Source organism: Sturnira hondurensis, unplaced genomic scaffold, assembly GCF_014824575.4.
Source record: "Sturnira hondurensis isolate 20B ecotype Veracruz unplaced genomic scaffold, ASM1482457v3 Scaffold0008196, whole genome shotgun sequence".
NCBI lineage: Eukaryota > Metazoa > Chordata > Mammalia > Chiroptera > Phyllostomidae > Sturnira > Sturnira hondurensis.
The window spans coordinates 10,635,085-10,654,269 of NW_028080827.1; the positions used below are offsets into that span (position 1 = coordinate 10,635,085).

Below are 19,185 nucleotides of genomic sequence, written 5' to 3' on the forward strand. Positions count from 1 at the left end.
GATGATAACAAATGTAGGCAAAGATGTGGAGAAACTGGAACTGCCAGTAAAAATGTAAAATAGTTGAGGTACTTCGTAAAACAGCCTGGAAGATTTTCATAGGCTCAACACAGTTAACATATAAGACATGCTTGGACAAAAAACTTGTACAGAAATGTTCATAGAAGCATTATTTATAATGGCCTCAAAATTAAAATAACCTAATGGATAAAAAAACTATGGTATAGCCATACAATGGAATATTATTTAGCAAGAAAAAATGAAGCACTGATATATGCTACAACACAGATGATGTGGAAAACATACTAAACAGATGAAGCCAATCACAAAGGATCACATATAATTCTATTTATATGAAATGTCCAGAATGGGCAGATCTATACAGACAAACAGAAGATTAGTTGTTACTTAGGGATGGGGGAGTGGGAAGGAAATGGGGATGACCAAATGGGTACAAGCTTCTTTTTGGACTGATGAAAATGTACTAATTTTAACTGTGGTGGTGCCTGCACAACTAAGTGATATACTAAAAACTACCAACTGTATTATTTAAGTGTGTGAACTGCATGGTATATGGACTATATCTCATTAAGGATAATATATTTAAAAATTTAAGTCATACCATTTTTCAACAGAAAGACTTAAAAAATCAATTAATTACCTGAGATTTTCTGAATGCTTCTTAAAAATACAAAACCTTTTACTTGGACGGTTACTGTGAAAGCTGGAGAGACAAAACAGACTCTATTAATTTTATTCTACAATAGTCACACTAATTTATAGCTGTATTTCCAGTCCAAACTGAAATTTCTAGTTTTGATTAAAAGGTCATGATACAAATTAAATGTCTGTCTTCCCTGTGCAATTCAATATTTTATTTTACATTCTATTTTACCTATTTATTTTCTAATGACACAATTTGCCTAAGCATATGTAATCTCATTGTTGCATAAAAGGAAATAGTTTTATTAGAAAAATAAAGCACAAGTTAATTTAGTATCCATTAAGAGTTGAAAACAATTTTAATTTTTTGCTAATATTTTTGCTATAATATGAACAATTATCAAGAATAATCATTACGCCCTGGCAGGATGGCTCAGTTGGAGTATCATCCCGTATACCAAATAGGTTGCGGGTTTGATTCTCAGTCAGGGCCCATCCCTAGGTTGCAGGTTGGATCCCTCGTTGGGAGTGCATACTGAGAGTGCATCAATCAGGTGTCAACTGATTGATGTTCTCTCTCATTTCCTCTCGCTCCAAAATCAATAAAAACATATCCTCCAGTGAGGATATAAAAAAAGAACAATCAATGTTTTTTAAATCATTTTTCAATCTTAACATGCTCATGTGGGGGAAGAGAGAGAGAATCTCAATGATTTTTAGAAGTAAATAGCACTCAAGCTAAATGCCACTGTTTACCATCTATAAAATCAAACACTTAGAGAGTTCTTTGCAATTAGTAATAGAGGTAATTAAAAAAAATAAAGCAGAACCACTAATACAGCTTAGTAACCAGCTGTAGCTTTTATATAGCCTTTTAAATCTGGTAAGGAAGATTCCCTATACTACAAAGACAGCATTAGTCTAACACAATATATAAGTGGACCCATAGATTTAAAATTAGCATTTTAAATGCTGGGAGCTCATTTAGAAAAGCAAAATCTTGTGTCCTCCCTCAATCCTACTGAATTAATCCCTGGCAGTAGGGCCCAGAAATGTCTTTTAACAAGCTTTTTCAGTAATTCTTATGCAAGCTAAAATTTGAGAAGCAGTAACCCTAGATTGCATAAAGCACACCCTCAGCCCTGGAGTAGCCAACTAACCAGGTCACTCTCAGATATAAGGTAACTATCACCAGTACAGCATGTATGTGTGAGAAAAGAAATGACTGACTGAGTATAATCCCCAGAAAATATGCTCATAAAATTTCTAATAGTCATTTCTTCAATCAAGGGATAACTTCCACTCAAGAGCTTATAAATTCAAGATGTTGCCACAAAAATAATTAAATAGTATTTTTAGAAGAAAACATCACGGGGTTGGTAAACACTGAAATTATATGCAAAAATTTATGTATACAACTGCATTTCCTCAGAGGAGTGAGTCCCAAATTTTATCTGACTGCCAAAGAATGTGAACCAAAGTAAGTTATTTTTAAAAAAAAACACCCTATTTCTTTTCTTAAACTCAGACTGTTTGGTTCATTTATCTATTTAGTAAGATAATAGAAGAAAAGTCCTTTATGATGCCTTCCATTTCTGTCTATAACTTGTACCTTATTAAAACATTGGTGCTTTTAAAATTTCAATCGTCTGAATCCAGTTTTAACTGAGTTCCCTATCTATTAAAAAAGACTTAGCCCTGGCCAGGTGGTTGAGTTGGTTGAAATGTCATCCCATATACCAAAAGGCTGTAGGTTCCATTCTCTGATAGGACATGTGCCTAAGTTGTGGTTCCAGCCCTGGTTGAGGCACATATAGGAGTCAACCGACTCATGTTTCTCTTTCCCCCACTCCCTATCTAAAATCAATAAACATATCCTCAGGTGAGGATAAAAAAACTTATACTGCTTCTTTATTTGTATTTACACACAAATTGCACACTTATGGTTTTCTGTATTTTAGGAATGAATCTCTTGCTAACAAATAAAAACTACCCTTCTTCCAAATAGCTCTACATGAAGTTAACAATATAGGAATAAATTTAAAGAAGGAAAAGGTTTGGATTTTTATTACAATATAGTGAAAACATAATATTAAAATCTAGGTTTTAAAAATTCTCCACCTGGTTATATGACTATGTAATTATCCAAACTCATTAAGCTCTTCCCTAAAGACTGGTAAATTTTATTGTGTATAAATTATACCTCAATAAGACTACAGGGAAAAAACTCCCTTTGTATTTTAATAATGCTTTTATTCAGTGTAACAATTTTACTTCCAAAGAAATAAGAAAGGAAAAACTTCCTAGAATCCAACAGTGTAGATGGTATACCTACTATATTTAAAGACACTAGACTAGAGGTTAATGATATTGGGTTGCCAAAAAGTTCATTTGTTTTTTTCTGTAAGATGGCTCTATTAGCACTTTGTCTTTAACGTCATTTGAAACAATTCTGTAAGAGTTTATTGTGATAACTGATGAACAAAAATCTTATCAAAATAGGTGAATTTTTGTGTAGCCATTTTAATATTAAAGATGAAAGAAATTTTTTTGCATATTATGCTTTATTATTTCAAGAAAGGTAAACATGCAACTGAAATGCAAAAAAAAAAAAACTGTGCAAGTGTATAGAGAAGGTGCTGTGACTGATGAAATGTGTCAAAAATGGTGTGCGAAGTTTCGTACTGGAGACCTCACTGGTCAATGCTGCATGGTCGGGTAGACCAGTTGAAGTTGACAGCAATCAAATCCAGACATTAATTGAGAATAATCAACATTGTACCACATGGGAGATAGCAAACATACTTAAAATATCCCAATCAGTACACTTACTGGTGAAAATGAAAAATATGCCTTTTAGTTTATGAAAAAACTAAATTAACTTTTTAGCCAACCCAATACAATAGGAAAGAAGGCAAACTGTCTGCTTTAGAGTTCAGACTTCGGTCTGGAGATGGAAGGAGTCAAACAGAAGCTGGCACAAAATAAATGCCTAATAAATTTTTGTTAAATGAGTGAATACATATTCATAAATAATTATCACAAGCTAAACACCAATAGTGACACATAAAAAGTTCTGTACTTTCAGGTACAGAAGCAGCAAGCTATCAATTAGTTCATTTCAGTTAAGAAGCCCCCTACTGCCTTGCTGCAAAGAGGTCAAAAGAGGAATTTTCAAGAAAATAAGAGTTAAAGGGGCTGAAAAAGTAGTTAGAAATTAGATATTAAAGGGTCTTACGTTCTTAGAAAATTTGAACCTCATCCTATTAAATTTAGGACAGCAAAGGATGTTAGGCCAAAAAAAGTGATCTGACCAAATATGCCTACTCAAACAACGTAAGAAAGACTAGAAGAAGGCGGGTAGGTGGGACATACAGAAGGAGACCAGCTAGGATGCTATCACAATTAGCCAACTGCCCTTCTAATTATTACTATTTAGAGCCAACAAATCTACATAAAATATATAGTAAACTCAAGCATATCTTTAAAAATTCAGCACTCTTACTTATTTTATAGGAATAATTATAACATTTTTTCCTTGGAAATTTTAAAAGTCACCCTTCTAAACCTAAATAAAATATTATTTATAGGACACCTTCCCTTATTTCTTTTTTAAAGAATTCATTTTAACCTCCTCTGTGCTCTCATGGTCATTTGTTTATAACATTAAGCTAGGTATATATATCTTTCCTACTAAATTGTGAAAATCAAAGGCAAGGACTTTATCCAAAATATCCAATATTGACAACTTAGAAAAAAATAATAGATATAATTACTTGAATGCCTCCTAAGTGCAAATCATATTATTAGTCACTTTAATTTAAAATTTTCTGTAATAAGCACAGTAACTTTCTTTTCAAAAAAGAAAACTAGGAGTCAAGTACCTTGCCCAAATCATAAAGGTAATTAATAAATAAATGGTGCCGTGGCCAGGTAGCCAGGTTGGTTAGAATGTTGTCCCAATACGCCAAGGTGGCAGGTTTGATCCCAAGTCAGGGCACATACAAGAATCAACCAATGAATGTCTAGATAAGTGGAACAACAAATCTCTCTCTCTCTCTGAAAGGTAAAAGTGTACCTTTTGAGGTTAAGTTACCAGCAAAGAAAATGTAAAGAGGCAAGAAATTTTGAAGGAAAAAAAAGGCAATGAAACAGAGGAGCATTCAAAAAGGAAGAAAAATTGTAGCAATAGTTCAACAGAAGCTGAGGAGAATAGTTTCAAAAGTAAGTGACAACAATATCAAAACTCTGAAGTAATGGAGTAGTAGGAATTTAAAAAAATGAATAAATGTGGTACATAAGTACTTGACAGATAATCTTTAAAGCGGTAGGGGTTTGTTGGCAGGTGAGGATGACACTCAAATTTATGGATAAAGAACTAAATCACAAATAAGCTAGTAACAAACTTTTGACAAAAGTAAGACGGTAAGAGAAGGACAAGAAATAAAGTAGGTAGTAGGGACAAATCTCCTTCATCTTAAAAAAATGCCTTAAAATGTTTGTAAGCAAAAGAAACCTGGTTGAGAGGAGAGATGAAGTACCAAGTTAACTGAATTAAGTTTGTGGAAGAACTAGAGAAGATAAGAGACAGAGTTAACTTTATTCGAGTGGAGCATCATTGACTTCTGAGATCACTGTCTAGATGAAGGTAACAGGAAAAATACTGATGTTGAAAAGATTGATTAAAAGGATGACCTCCTACTGAATAATTTGTAGACCACATTAAGAACTAACATTAAAATACAATAAAACCTTTAGCATACTAAAGAAGGTTTAGTACATAAAGAGGTATGACCCAATTAAAGTTAAAGATCACAAAGTTAAAGTGAGAGCTGATTGAATCAAGTACCGTTTTGGAAGTCTAAGAGCTGAGCATAAAGTCTGGAAGAGGAAGACATTCAAGTCTTACCTTGGCCTTTGTGCCCAGTGACCATGACTAAAGGTGACAGATTCTATAACAACAACAACAAAGGAGCAATCCAAACAGATGACCCTGAGGGTGAGGTTGACTATAAAGGTAGACAAGCACTGCTGGACTTCAGAAAGGAGTCGAAGCCCTGAAAGTGATAGGAAGTAGGAATTCAAAAGAAAGAAACAGTGTATATGATAAGATGAAAATGGTACACGGTAAGAAAGGGGGTACAATAACTTAAAAGTTAATGTGAAATACAGGCATCAAAGAAGTCAGGGTACCATAAGTTAGGCTAAATCAAGGTGGGAAAACTGTGGGAGAGGTACTGAACCCATTAAGAAAGGTGGGAGAAGCATTTTTAGGAACTACTATAAAGGACACATGGACAAAAGCAAGGGGGGAGAGTAGGAGCAAGGGAGGGAGGTGAATGTGGAGGGGGTGAGGAGAAAATAAGAACAACTGTAATTGAACAACAATAAAATAATTTAAATTAAAAAAATAATAATACATAAAAAAGTGGGAGAATCCTTGAAAAGAGTAGCTGATAATGACCAGAAGGTAACAAAAAGGCCATGTGAAAATCATTTTTATTAAACTTTAATTCTAACTTTAAAACTAATGAAACTGTCTCACTTTGAATAATCAACCCAGTTTATACATAAATGATATTTTTAGTATTTATTTTTTAAAATTGGAAATCCACCCTGAAAGATGTTTCTACTAATCAGGTACCAATGAAAGTAAAGTGGGCTGTGAAGGCTCTCTGGGCACAGAATCCATCCCAGGCCCTCATATAATCTAAGCTGAGTGAATTAATGAAAGACATTTCAACAATGGCATTTTAACAAGAATAGTCTCTCATTTTAGTGACTAAATGCAAGGATAAATAGCTTGATAGATGGTAAAAGAGAGGGAGAAAAAGACTCGAAATAAGTTCCTAGCACCACTGAAAATCCCAGTGTCTCTCAAAGTGACTGCTTTGAAGAGAGTAACACTCATGAGACTGCATGTATTTGTTTGGTAAATATCTTTGAAGCATTTAAATTCTTATTTTTAAAAGTAACCAGTTTTGAAAATTTCCTAGGAAAAATAATTCCCATAGGAAATCTATTTCCCTAACACACCTATTCTAATTTCTTTAGTCTAAATGCTCTTATAATTCTAGTTACAGTAATTGTATGAGTCACTCTGCTGGAAAATAGTAACCAGCATTATCCTAGAAATTCTCTATTGCTAAATGTTTTTAGTTCCTTGAGAAAAAAAATGACTTCTAATAGGATAACTGTTTTGAAAAACCAAACTTGCTGAATTATAATTCAATTGATAATTACAAATGTTTAACTCATCTTACCTCATCATATGATTTACATAGGCTTTGCTACAGCTAGTGTTATATCTGCAGAAACTACAGTGGACATATGTAGGAAAGTGGTTTGCAAAATCTTTTATTTCAGAACAACACTCAATGCACTTGTGAACTCCCCGACGATACCTTATGGAGATAAAAAAAAAGAAAATGATAAAATTTTTGTTTTATTTAATACAAAAATAATAAAGGAAAGCCTTATTAAAGTTCTGTTAAAGTCATGTTGTTTAAATTAACATGTAAATACAGACTTGTAACTTTAAAATTTGCTATGAACAGCCCTGGCTGGTGTGGATCAATGGGCTGAGTGCAGGCCTGTGAACCAAAAAATCGCTGGTTCGATTTCCCAGGCAGGTCACATGCCTGGGTTGCAGGCCAGGTGTCCCATAGGGGGTGTGTGAGAGGCAACCACACATTGATGTTTCTCTTCCTCCCTCTCTTCCTCTCTTCCCCTCTCTCTAAAAATAAACTGAAAAATCTTTTAAAAAATTTGCTATGAAACAACAGCTAGATTAAGTATAAACAATCTCATGATAATTAATGCTCATCCCTGGAATAAAATTAATCAATTCAAATGCTGTAAGATATAATAAGCACAACATATAATAACACCAGTGTAATACATGAATATTATAGGAAAAATATGGTAGTTAAGTAGTGTTCAACAGCAGTAGTAAAAAAAATACTTTTATTGACTGGCATTTATCATGATAGCATATAAATGTATGAAATAGTAGTATAATAAAATATACTTATATTAAATAAAGGTTTAGTTCTTATATTTAAGATTATATTAGTATTATATATCAGGAATAAAAGATTACCTTAAGTTCCTCAAAGCTGTATTGACTTTACTTTTTCTATTGCTACTAGCCAAAGTGCTTTGTTTTTTTTGCATATTAGAGATTTTTGATTTGAATTTAGATTTACTTCCATTAGGCTTACTTGAGTTAGGTTTACTTGCATTAGATTTAGTTGTATTAAGTTTACTTGTGTTAGATTTTGTGGGATTTTTAGCAGTTACACTTTTTGTCCTTGGAGGCGAGACCTGCAGGGTAGAAGTGTTTGCACTAATGGAAGGTGTAGGTGAAGATCCTGACTGAAGAGGTCCAACTGAAGCTCGAATAGTAACCTAAAAATAAAGATAATATTTACTTTAGAAAATTAATCCTTGCATTAGTATCAAAATATCACTGTCTGACAAAAAATTAAATATCAACTATTCTGAAAAGTATAAATATATTAAACATTAAATATTAAAATATAAAAATTGATATCAAGTATTCTAAAAAGAGTAAGTAACTGGATAAGTATTCCATTTCTTTTAAGTGTTTAAATAAAATTAAATGTGATATTTACTTACTTGTAATATATATTTGTATTAAAATCAGTTATATGTTATTATTAATGGATAGTTAGGAACTGCATGAATATTAAAGAGCACATTCCATAGCTATTTCTATGTCCTGATATAACTAAAAAATATCACACAGAGGTGAAAATTTAGATCTCAAACCCAAAAAGTAACTCTTTTGGGTAACTCTAGAAAGGCCTACATTACCCTTTGCCCTGCATTACCCACAGTAAATGTGACCTCTTTCCAGGTAATTCATTTGGCAGAATTTATATTTACAAAGGTTATGGGAGAGATTACATCAATGTACTTCATGTACAATTTATAATATTTAGAATTTCCTTAAAGAGAATTAATATAAAGTTTATGGTTTAGTATTCAAAATTACATTAATTGGTTGACAACGGAAAACACAAATGGCTACCACCATTTCTTGTTGATCATATAACTATTCTCTTCCCATGTATATTAGAAACAACCTACAGGAAGTCCTATAAAACATGTTTTGGTATCATACAAAAAAGCACTGGAATAGGAATCAAAAGACTTGAGGTTACATCTCATACTACTTGTTCCTAGCCATGTGGCCTAGAATAAGTAAGTTATACTCTCTAAGCTTCTTTATCTATAGTGTGAGACACTATCTGCCTTGTCTGACTCACCAGATTGCTGTATGAATGAAATAATAAAACCTAAGAAAAAGTACACTGAAGGCCTAATTCTAAGGTGCCATAAGAACATTTAGTATCATTATTATTAATAGTATTGCTATTATAATTAATAAAGGAAAATATGAGAGAGGGCTGCACTGCTTACATTCGTGTTACGCATGTCTAGTCTCAGCATGGAATGAATGGGTTGCAGGGAAGGATGCTGGATAGCTTCTCTTGCTCTAAGGTCTTCAGAGCACTGCTTTATATTGTTTAGTTAATTCAAATAACAGACATACCCACATTCAAAGGTAAGTACCCAAAGCCAAATATAAATGTTTTGGGGATTATTTCACTTTGGATTATCCATGCCTCTGTTTCCCTCCACTGGAACAAATATTCAAGAGCTGACTGTATATAAAGAAGTCAGAAAAAACAGAGGGTAAATTACAATCATCACTATGTAGTCAGACATGTGTTTGCTCACTTAATACACAAATGCTATCCAGCAGCAGAACTCATTTCTCTGAGAGTAGACTCAGCAATAACAACTTCAATAAGTACCTAAGAAGCTATGGCATTCAAAACACTACACCAGATGCTGAGGACAGAAAAATAAGTCATGATTCCTGATTTCAAATAGCTTAGCACATAAACTTGATATAGACACTGTCAAGAACACCTCAAAACAGGTTATATAATATTGACACAACCTATTCGTCCAGGGAACACAATATCTAGTTGCACTCTTTACAAAGGAGCACCATTTCAGCATAGCACAAATTGCCAACTAAAAAAAAAAAGGTTAGATTTTTTCTAAATATAAGAATGATAAAACTTGAAATTACTGTCTTAATAAAAATCAGAAATCATGTTTTAAAGTATTATATTCAGGAGATAAAATCAGACAGAAGATAATTTCTATTATCATACCAAATGTTAAAATGCAACATATCTGAACTCACTTTTGTTCCAGGAGGTAATCCTTCTAGCTGTTTAGGTTTTATAAATGTTCGATGATGCTGAGTCTTGTGATCCATTTTCTCTTTGCATGTCAAAAATTGCAGTCTGCATTTTGTACAACGATGTATTCCTTTTTTCTGTTTAGAAAACAGTAAAAAGGAAAAATCATTTCTACAACCACAAATCCTGTGTCCTAAAACTGCTCTGGCTTAATTTTAATGCTACCTAAACAATTCTTAAAATAGTACTTTATATCTCACATCTTAAATACCAGCAAACTATTATTTCTTTTTTTAAAGCACTTTTGCACTAGTATTTGGGTTTCAAAAATGTCTGCTACTATACAGAAATTGAACATAAAAGTTGTAGCAATAGGTTCTAATCAAAGTTCTCTTAATAGTGGTATGAAAGCCCCTTTAATTATAATTTTCAAATATTTAGACAGACAATACTGTGAAAATAAGCTATGCTACATGTTTTCATCATAGAAAAAAGTAAATTCTTTTTAATTTTGCTCTCACCAATTGGTTTAAACTTGGTAAAGGAGATTCAAATATCTAACGAGACATTTCAAAGAAAGTTGTTCTAAAAATGGTTATATTAAAAAAAAGAAAGAAAAAATGGTTATATAAAGCAGTGCTGTCTAATAAAACTTTCTGCACCCATGAAAATGTTCTACAGCCACACTTTCCAATGTAGTAGCCATTAGCCATAGGTGGTTACTGAGTACCTGAAATGTGTCAAGTATACCTGAGGAACTGAATTTTTTAAAGGATTTTATTTATTTATTTTCAGACAGAGCACAAGGAAGGAAGAGCAGAAGAGAAATATCAATGTGTGGTTGCCTCTCACATACCCCTAACTGGGGACCTGACCTGCAACCCAGGCATGTGCCCTGGGAATTGAACCAGCAACCCTCTAGTGGTGCTCAGTGGTGCTCAACCCACTGAGCCACACTAGCCAGTAAAGGAACTGAATTTTTAATTTATTTAATTTTAAAGTCACACATGGTTAATGGCTACTACACTGGACAGTGTGAATACAGAGGGATAAATCAAAACAATGATTCCCAACGTACTTACTGATTGAGAACCTTGATTGAGTCCCTCCTCAAACCCAATCCTGTTGTTATTCCATAGATAGGAAACACAACCCCCCCCCCGAAATCTAAATCATTTCCCCATAGCAAGCTAGTAACACTGCCAGATTCCCAATCTAGTGTTCTTTCTACTACATAATATCAGCTATAATCTTTGCCTATAGCTCTCATTAATTTAAAAATTGTGTATATATGTATATAAAATTATATATGTATATGTATACATACATATAAATAAACAAAATACAAAAGAATGTTTTCTCTGAAGTTGCAATCTGCCAGATAAATCACTATTACCATTTAAATATAATTAATCATTTTTAAAAAGATTTTATTTATTTATCTTTAGAGGGGAAAGGAAGGAGAGACAAACACCAATGTGTGGTTGCCTCTTGTGAGTCCCCTGCTGGGAACTGGCCCACAACCCAGGCACGTGCCCTGACTGGGAATTGAACCACGGTTGTTTGGTTCACAGGACTGTGCTCAATCCATTGAGCCACACCAGCCAGGGTTAATTAATCATTTATAAAATTCAAATTAGGTAATATACCAAGAAGTACCTAGCACGATTACTGGTACACAGTAAGCATTTCATAAGTTCTTTAAAAAGTTCAAAGCAACGTACGAGTAACGGTAGAATGTGTTTGTATTATTATTCAAACTGCATATTAAGACTATTTTAAAAGTATGGTACATTGGATTATATATACAATAGGTACAGACAACTTAAGGAAATTCACTTATTTGGCTCAAGGAAGAGGAGGTAAAAGAGAAAACTTGGCCATGCAACAGATACTAAGACAACATACCAGAAAGAAAGTTCTCTAGAATCCAGTTCCCAGAAATCTTTTGTCTCTCTGTAGGTTACCTAATCCAGTTTCACAGCTTTAATACCATCATCCAACTGCTTACTTGACATCACTACGTGATGTCTAATAAACATCTCAAATCATCATAAACAAAGCTGAATTCTAGATTTCCTCCCTATATCCCTGTCCCCCAAATTTGTTCTTTCCTCAGTCTTCCCCATATGACAGGCAGTGTTATCAAAACTCCATTCATAGGACAAAAACTTGGGCACTTTCTCTCACACCCTAAACCAAACCCATTAACAAAACCTGTTGGCAGAGACTTTCGGCCAAGATGGAGGTGTAGGTAGACACACTGTGCTTCCTCACACAACAAAAATAAGGACAACAAAAATTTAGAAACAAAATAACAACCAGAACTGACAGAAAATTGAACTGTATGTAAGTCAGACAACCAAGGAGCCAAAATAGACACATTCATCCAGACCAGTAAGCAGGGCGGAGTCAGGCAGCAGAGCAGAGAGGGGTTGAGGCACAGGAAACAGTGACACCGGGCCCGCAAGGCACACTGGGCATGCAAGACAGCAGTGGGCAGTGCCTGGGTGCACAGGCAGCGGTTGGCAGATCCAGGGCACAAGGTGGCAATGGGCAGACCCAGCGAGGTGGTGATTGAGAAGCAGGGCACCATGTGTAAGGCGGCTGGCTGATCAGGCGGCAGTCCCACATTCACGTGCAGATACCTGAGGAGCGAGACAGACAGCACAACCCAGGGTCCCAGAGCTGGGAAATAAAAGCCTCAAAACACTGATTGAAAATACCTGTGGGGGTTGAGGTGCAGGGAGAGACTCCTAGTCTCACAGGAGAATTCACTGGAAAGACCCACAGGGTCCTAGAACACACACAAGCCCACCCACCCAGGAATCAGCACCAGAAAGGCCCAGTTTGCTAGGGGGAAGTGGCAGAAGGGACTGAGGTCCAACAGAGAGCGGAGCAAGCGGCACTGTACCCTCTTGGACCCTGCCCCCACATACAGTGTCACAACCCAGCAACTGGGTTGACCCACCCTGGTGAACATCTAAGGCTCTGCCTCTCACTACATAACAGGTGTGACAAGACAAAAAAATGGCCGAAAAGGAAGCTCAAAGCTCCAGAAATACAATTAAGCAACCAAGAGACAGCCAACCTATCAGATGTACAGTTCAAAGCACTGGTGATCAGAATGCTCACAAATTTGGTTGAATTTAGTCACAAATTAGATGAAAAATGAAGGCTATGCTAAGTGAAATGAAGAAAAATGCATAGGGAACCAATAGTGATGGGAAGAAAACTGGGACTCAAATCAATAGGGTGAACCAGAAGGAAGAAAGAAACAAGCAAACAGAAAAAAATGAAGAAGAATTCAAACAAATGAGGAGAGGCTTAGATTATATCTGAGCAGCAGATATAATTTAATGAATTCAAAATGTCTGACATTCCATTCAGTGAACATTTGTCCAGAATCCTGAGATAGAATACATTAATCTATTATTCCCTTAGTTGGAGAAAAGTCTTAAATCTCGTGTATGTATGCAATTCAATGTGCTACAGCTGATAAAGATACAGTACACATTTTAATAATGTGATGTTCAAAAAAAAAGAAACAGTGATTATTCCAAGGGTGGATAAATAAGTGTCTATGATGAACTCAGACATAGAGGTAATTCTGATTCTATATAATTTCTGCCCTATAGTCTTAATACCAAATGTAAAATCTGACTCTGTGGCAGAGCAACAAGAGGCTAGACTCTGAGTCAAATTTTAACTCTGCTTTTTATTAGGTAATGTGACCTTGGGCAAGGCATTTTCTTTAAAACTTTGTTTCCTTATCTGTAAGGAAATGATAATGTACATAGGGTGATTCTAAGAATTAAACAAGATAATGCATGAAAAGTACCTATTGCTGCCAAACATGATTATACATCTTAACTGCTTGTTTTTATTAAAGACATAATGAGCATATTGAACACATCCAAAATCACTTTCACTATCTTAAAAAAGTCATACAAACTAGGTTATTTCTAAAACCACCCAAGACTTAATAATAGAAGCTCTTAAAGAAAAGTTACAACCCAAATCTTCTATGACAATAAAATGAGCCACAGTGTCAACAATTCTGTCTAATATCACACTAATAATGTGTTCCCTCAATTACAAGCTTATAACCCTGCTCAGCTAATGTTTGTCCAGTCCTTTGTAAATAGTTATATAAACTGTAGTTACCTTAAGGATGTCTGATGATCCTTCATATTAACAGATTGTCCCTTCTCTACCGTTGGCTATCTACCAGATAAGTACTCCAAACGAATAAAAAAAAATTGGGCATCCAATCTTCTTAGAGTATAAAAACTTATTATAAATCACATAGCCCACATAGTGGGCCCACACATTTCTTTCATAATTATCATTCTTCCCACATTCGCATCTTACTCTGAAGCTTAGTAAAGCTATGGAAAAGTTACGTGAAAAGCCCTGTAACGAAATAGAACTAAGTGTCTTATATCTCATTTCCTTTTCCAAATTAAAGGCCAAAGCTGAAATATAGATACCAAGAATAGTATTTCCCAAACTCTGTTCTTCAAGAAAGGTCAATAGGTATTCTGTAAATAAAAGATTCAGTGGGCAAATAAGTTTGGAGAATAATACATAATTACATCCCTTACTGAAGAGTTGTAACATACTAGCACATTAAAAGCTCTGAGGAGTCCTGTAATTAAAAAAGGAGACAAAACTGTTTAATTTTATAAATCTAGGCATTTACCAAATTTATTTACCAGTAACAATTTGGGGGGGAAACATCTGTTAACACCTAATGGAACACTGTTAAGGAACTCTAGAACAGAAAGACCCTGACAAAACATTTCAAAGATGGGTAGCATCCCAGTCACAACTTACATGATTCTAAGTTCATTTGGAAATTCTACTTTTATGATCTTTCCCAATTGAAAAACACAGGCCAATTTTATTATTATCTAATCACTGAAACTGAAAGCAAATTGAGCAACTGATGCTGAATAAACTGGCATGCCAATTTAATCAATAATAAAAAATGTAATGAGCTGATTAGTGAGGTGTCAAAACTTGGTTACATGATGAGATTCAGTAAATACATTGACTTCTGGGTTTGGCAAAGGCACTGGTGCTCTTTCAAGCACTAAAGAACAGATTCAGTGTTGCCTCAAGGATTTCAGGCCAAACAATTGATGTTTTAATTGCTCCAGGAAAGAACCAATGAGCAAAAAATAAGAATTCAAGAGAAGGATATAAGCACTAATGCTAGGTCCCAAAAATTACATAGCAGAATTGACAGAAGTCATCCACAAAACAAGTTATGACCTAAATATAGTTCTTGGGCAGTGTTCATATATTTAACAATAAGCATTATTACTGTTTCCTTTACCACATCAATGATGATAACATGTCTTCTCATAATGAGGGAGATAGAAAGTAGAATTAAGTACTAAGAGAAAGAGGAAAACAGATTTTAAATCCTCAGTCTTCTCAGTTAAAATTCATCTTTTCCCTTACTCCTGTTAATCTATCTTCAAAACCCCACACTTATTCTTAGACCCTGAAATATCTGATCCTCTGGACATTCCACTCACCTTCCCTTTTTTCCTTCAACCCCCAGGTTTCCTATTTCTAGCTTTCTTTCAGAATTTTCGTTTATGAGCCACACATCACCAGAAAAAAAGCAAGGCAAAGTGGAAGCTTCACAAATATTATAAATCAGCACAAACTGCATATTGATAGTGTCATTTGGAACAATGTTGCTTCCATTATAGAACAAATCTAACCAATGTTTCTCTAAGTAAGAGTCTATCATTTTGCTGAAACAACGCGAACAAATAAGAACTGGTAATCTCACCTGATGTTTCATATAGTGATGCATATAGGGTGTTGCAATTTTAATAACTTTGAGGCAAAATGGACATAGCAAGTTCTTAGTGTTTTCATGGGATGCTCTAAAATGAGTTTCCACATCAGAAAATGATGATGATCTATAATTGCAAACCTACAGATAAAAAGAAAGTTTAGTTTAACTAAAAAATTTATGATATGCAATTACAAAGTAATAATAAATTATTTGTTTAGAACATTATGTACTACTAATTCAGCTCTGATGCCTATACAACCAAGAATCTCATAATGTAAGCACTGGAAGATAATCTTTGAGACAGAAAAGTTATCTTTCAAAGTTTAGAAATACTTCCCAAAATATAACTAGATTCCCTTCTTCTTATTAGATCTATCATCTCCTATCCTCACTTGAATCTTCATTCTCTGACACCTCTTGTCCTACAAAGTTTTTCTGCTGTATAAAACAGCATCCTCCTTTAGATTATAAATGGTCTCCAGGCTACAGCAATGGCAATTTATTTTTACCTTGCTTTTCTATTCCTTCAAATTCTGGAAAAATACTAGTCTCAAAGCATTTGGTAGGGCCCTCTGTATCTAAAATCATTTCGTATTTCCTTGTATACCTATATTCTTCCCTATATGGTAAGATAAATCCATACATATGTTTGTCTTTTTCCCACAGGGCTTTTCTTTGTCCGGTATAGGAGTGGGCAAACAATGGCTTATCAGCCAATTCCAGCTATCCACTGACTCCACATACAATGTATGAATTACATCACAGGACTTTTTACTAATAAATTATTTATAAGAGGAATTTTAATTTTAGTAACCAATTTTATCTAAATGGTTAGAAAAATAAAAAATATATTTCGTGACACATGAAAATTATATGAAATTCAAATTTCAGTGTCCATAAATAAGTCTTTACTGGAACACAGTCGAATTCATTAATTTACTTATGAATCGTATGTGGCTGAATTTGTTATAATGACAGAGTTGATTTATTTCAACAGAGACTATAATGACCCTCAAAGCCTAAACATTTACTCTCTGCTCCTTTACAGAAAAAAACTTGCTGATTTTTGACCTAATACGTTTAAATCTTATAACCAAAATAACAGAAAAGAAAGAAAACAAAAAACACTAAGTACACGATAAAATGTATATATACCTGGCAAATATATGGCATCTCACCGGGTTTATGATTGTCCTTCATATGTTGTAAGAGAATATGCTCTGTTTCAAATGATAATTCACAGATTTTGCAAATGGCTAAAAGTGTTTAGGAGAAAGACATTACATCATTTCTAGATATATATACACACACAGACATTGAATCATCATGTTGTACACCTGAAACTAATCTAATGTTATATGTCAATTATACTTCAATTTTTTTAATTTTTAAATTTTTTAAATAAAGTATGCTCTTGAGGCAAAATTTTATATATAAAACTCATTTTATGCATCTATAAACAAAGACCGGTAACAACACTAGAATTGGTGGTGATGGTGAACAGTTAGTTTTACAGTTAACTATGTTCTAAGCACTTACATTAACTCAGTTCCCACAACAACATTAAGAAGCATAGATCTCCATTATTCAAATATTAAGTAACTTGCCTGAGATCACACAGCTGTATTAAGAAGCAGAGCTGTAATTTGAATCCAAGTGGTCTAGCTCCAAAAATCTATGCTTTTTAACTACCATCACAGTTACTTTTCTTACTCAAGTTTAGATAATGCACAGTGATTTCACATTTGAAAACTATGATCTGAGGCTCCTAATTTAGCCCCCCCACACATGTAATGCACAGGTTATTTACCTTAGTTATTTACAAGACTAAATTTAATTGTGTAACTAATTTTATTTAAAAGTTTATATTAGTTAAAATGTAACTTTTGATTTTGCCCTCAAATTGCAGTGTTTTTTTCATTTTTCTAACAGGCTTACAGTTTTCTCAGAATTAATATTGTCAAAATCAATAATATCCAATACTTAAGTGAAACTGCAACTTACTAGAAAATTCATGGGGTGTGTGTGTACTTTCAATGTGACACTGCAGTTGAAATGGTGTGGGAAACTGGCGGTAGCAGTGCTGGCAGGTGGTGTGGTTTTCCCAGCTCTCACTGCTCTGCTTCTCAAGTTCCAAATGGTGTTTCATGTGGTTCATAAACCTATTGTTGACAGGTGCAAAATTCAGATTTAAAAACAAAGATCTCACAAATAAATATCTGAATCTTAGAATACAGAGATACTATTCAAAATAAAATCTCAAAGCCTTAAATTCCTCTAGAAAACTGCACTTTAGTCACTTTCATTATGTGGGCAATTAAACACCTTTTTCCCTATTAATGTAATTAATCTGAAATATCACTAATTTTTTCTACTCTAAAAATTTCAGATTAAAGTGTTTTCTGAAGGTAAAACAGCAGGCTTCTTTTCCATACATGAAATACTATTTACATTCTTAAATAAATATTGAAAGGAAGGAAACCCTACCACCAAAAACAGCTACAGAATCATTAGAGTATTCTTCTAAAGCTGTGAAGACACACAATAGATTCCAGCTGCTTAAAAAACAAATTACTGGTATTTTTACTTGTGTCTCGGTTTCTAAATGCATGTAATAGCAATTTTAATGCCTAAAATTACAAGAACCTTTTGTTTTATAATGATACTGGTTTACTGTAGGCACAGACTGTTCATTTTAACTTGTAGACTGTGCTCTTTATAGGCAATGTCCATTTTTCAGTTGTATATCCTGCTATTTCAGCTTCCCCAAAAGGCTTCCTGTGAGCAGGAGCTATGACCTTCAACAGCAAAGAATGCAATATAAATGGGAATACCTATTTAAAAGAGCTTACTGGAGTTTTTTGCTGTTTGAAAGTATTTGACCAAAATAACATTTTTTAGACTAGCGCAACTATCAACAACTGTTCACTGAATCCCTAAAGGAAGTAATCTTGTGTGGTTCGCAGGCCTGCGCTCAATCCACTGAGCTACACCAGCCAGGGCTGGAAGTAATCTTAAAACAAAATGATAATGTCATCAATCTGGATAGCAATCATCATGAAGGTCATCACATTTATCTCTTTTTCACCCCTCCACAACACTACTTTTCTTAGAACAGGTTATGACATGGCTTGAAATACCTTTTTGTCCTCTTTTGCTTTTAATAACAGCTGTTAAAAAAGTATAGAAAATCCTAATTTTGGCTGAGTACTTGCATACAGAGAAAAGGTCAAGAACCATTAAAATTGCAGCTAACAACTTTAAGCAATTAAACTGTTATCTACATAAAATCTCTTAACTAGCAAGCTTTCTCTCAATTATTATGTGAGCTCCTATCAGGTGCTCTACTCCTTAAAACAACAGATGGAAATAAGGGAAAGAAAAAACCCCAAAACTTCTGGCAAGGATGTTCACAGAATAATATAAACCTAAGTGTTTTTGGTGACACTTGACAAA

General features: G+C 34.0%; 1 protein-coding gene across 11 annotated transcripts in view; it reads right to left on the minus strand.

Moving 5' to 3' along the window:
- The window catches only part of ZNF280D (zinc finger protein 280D), a 93,471-nt gene that overhangs the window by 36,726 nt on the left and 37,560 nt on the right, over positions 1-19,185 (minus strand). For 10 of the 11 annotated variants that reach the window (XR_005067605.1, XR_005067606.1, XM_037053955.1 and 7 more), the window contains exons 9-15: positions 17,734-17,891; positions 16,885-16,985; positions 15,721-15,867; positions 9,911-10,045; positions 7,766-8,073; positions 6,927-7,067; positions 662-724 (exon numbers count right to left, since the gene is read on the minus strand). Coding sequence is in view for 9 of the 11 variants with exons in the window: in XM_037053955.1 (XP_036909850.1) it covers positions 662-724; positions 6,927-7,067; positions 7,766-8,073; positions 9,911-10,045; positions 15,721-15,867; positions 16,885-16,985; positions 17,734-17,891 (1,053 nt within the window). In the remaining 2 variants the exon portion in view is untranslated. The remainder of the gene's footprint in view (positions 1-661; positions 725-6,926; positions 7,068-7,765; positions 8,074-9,910; positions 10,046-15,720; positions 15,868-16,884; positions 16,986-17,733; positions 17,892-19,185) is intronic. The other variant, XM_037053960.1, reaches the window with a different exon arrangement.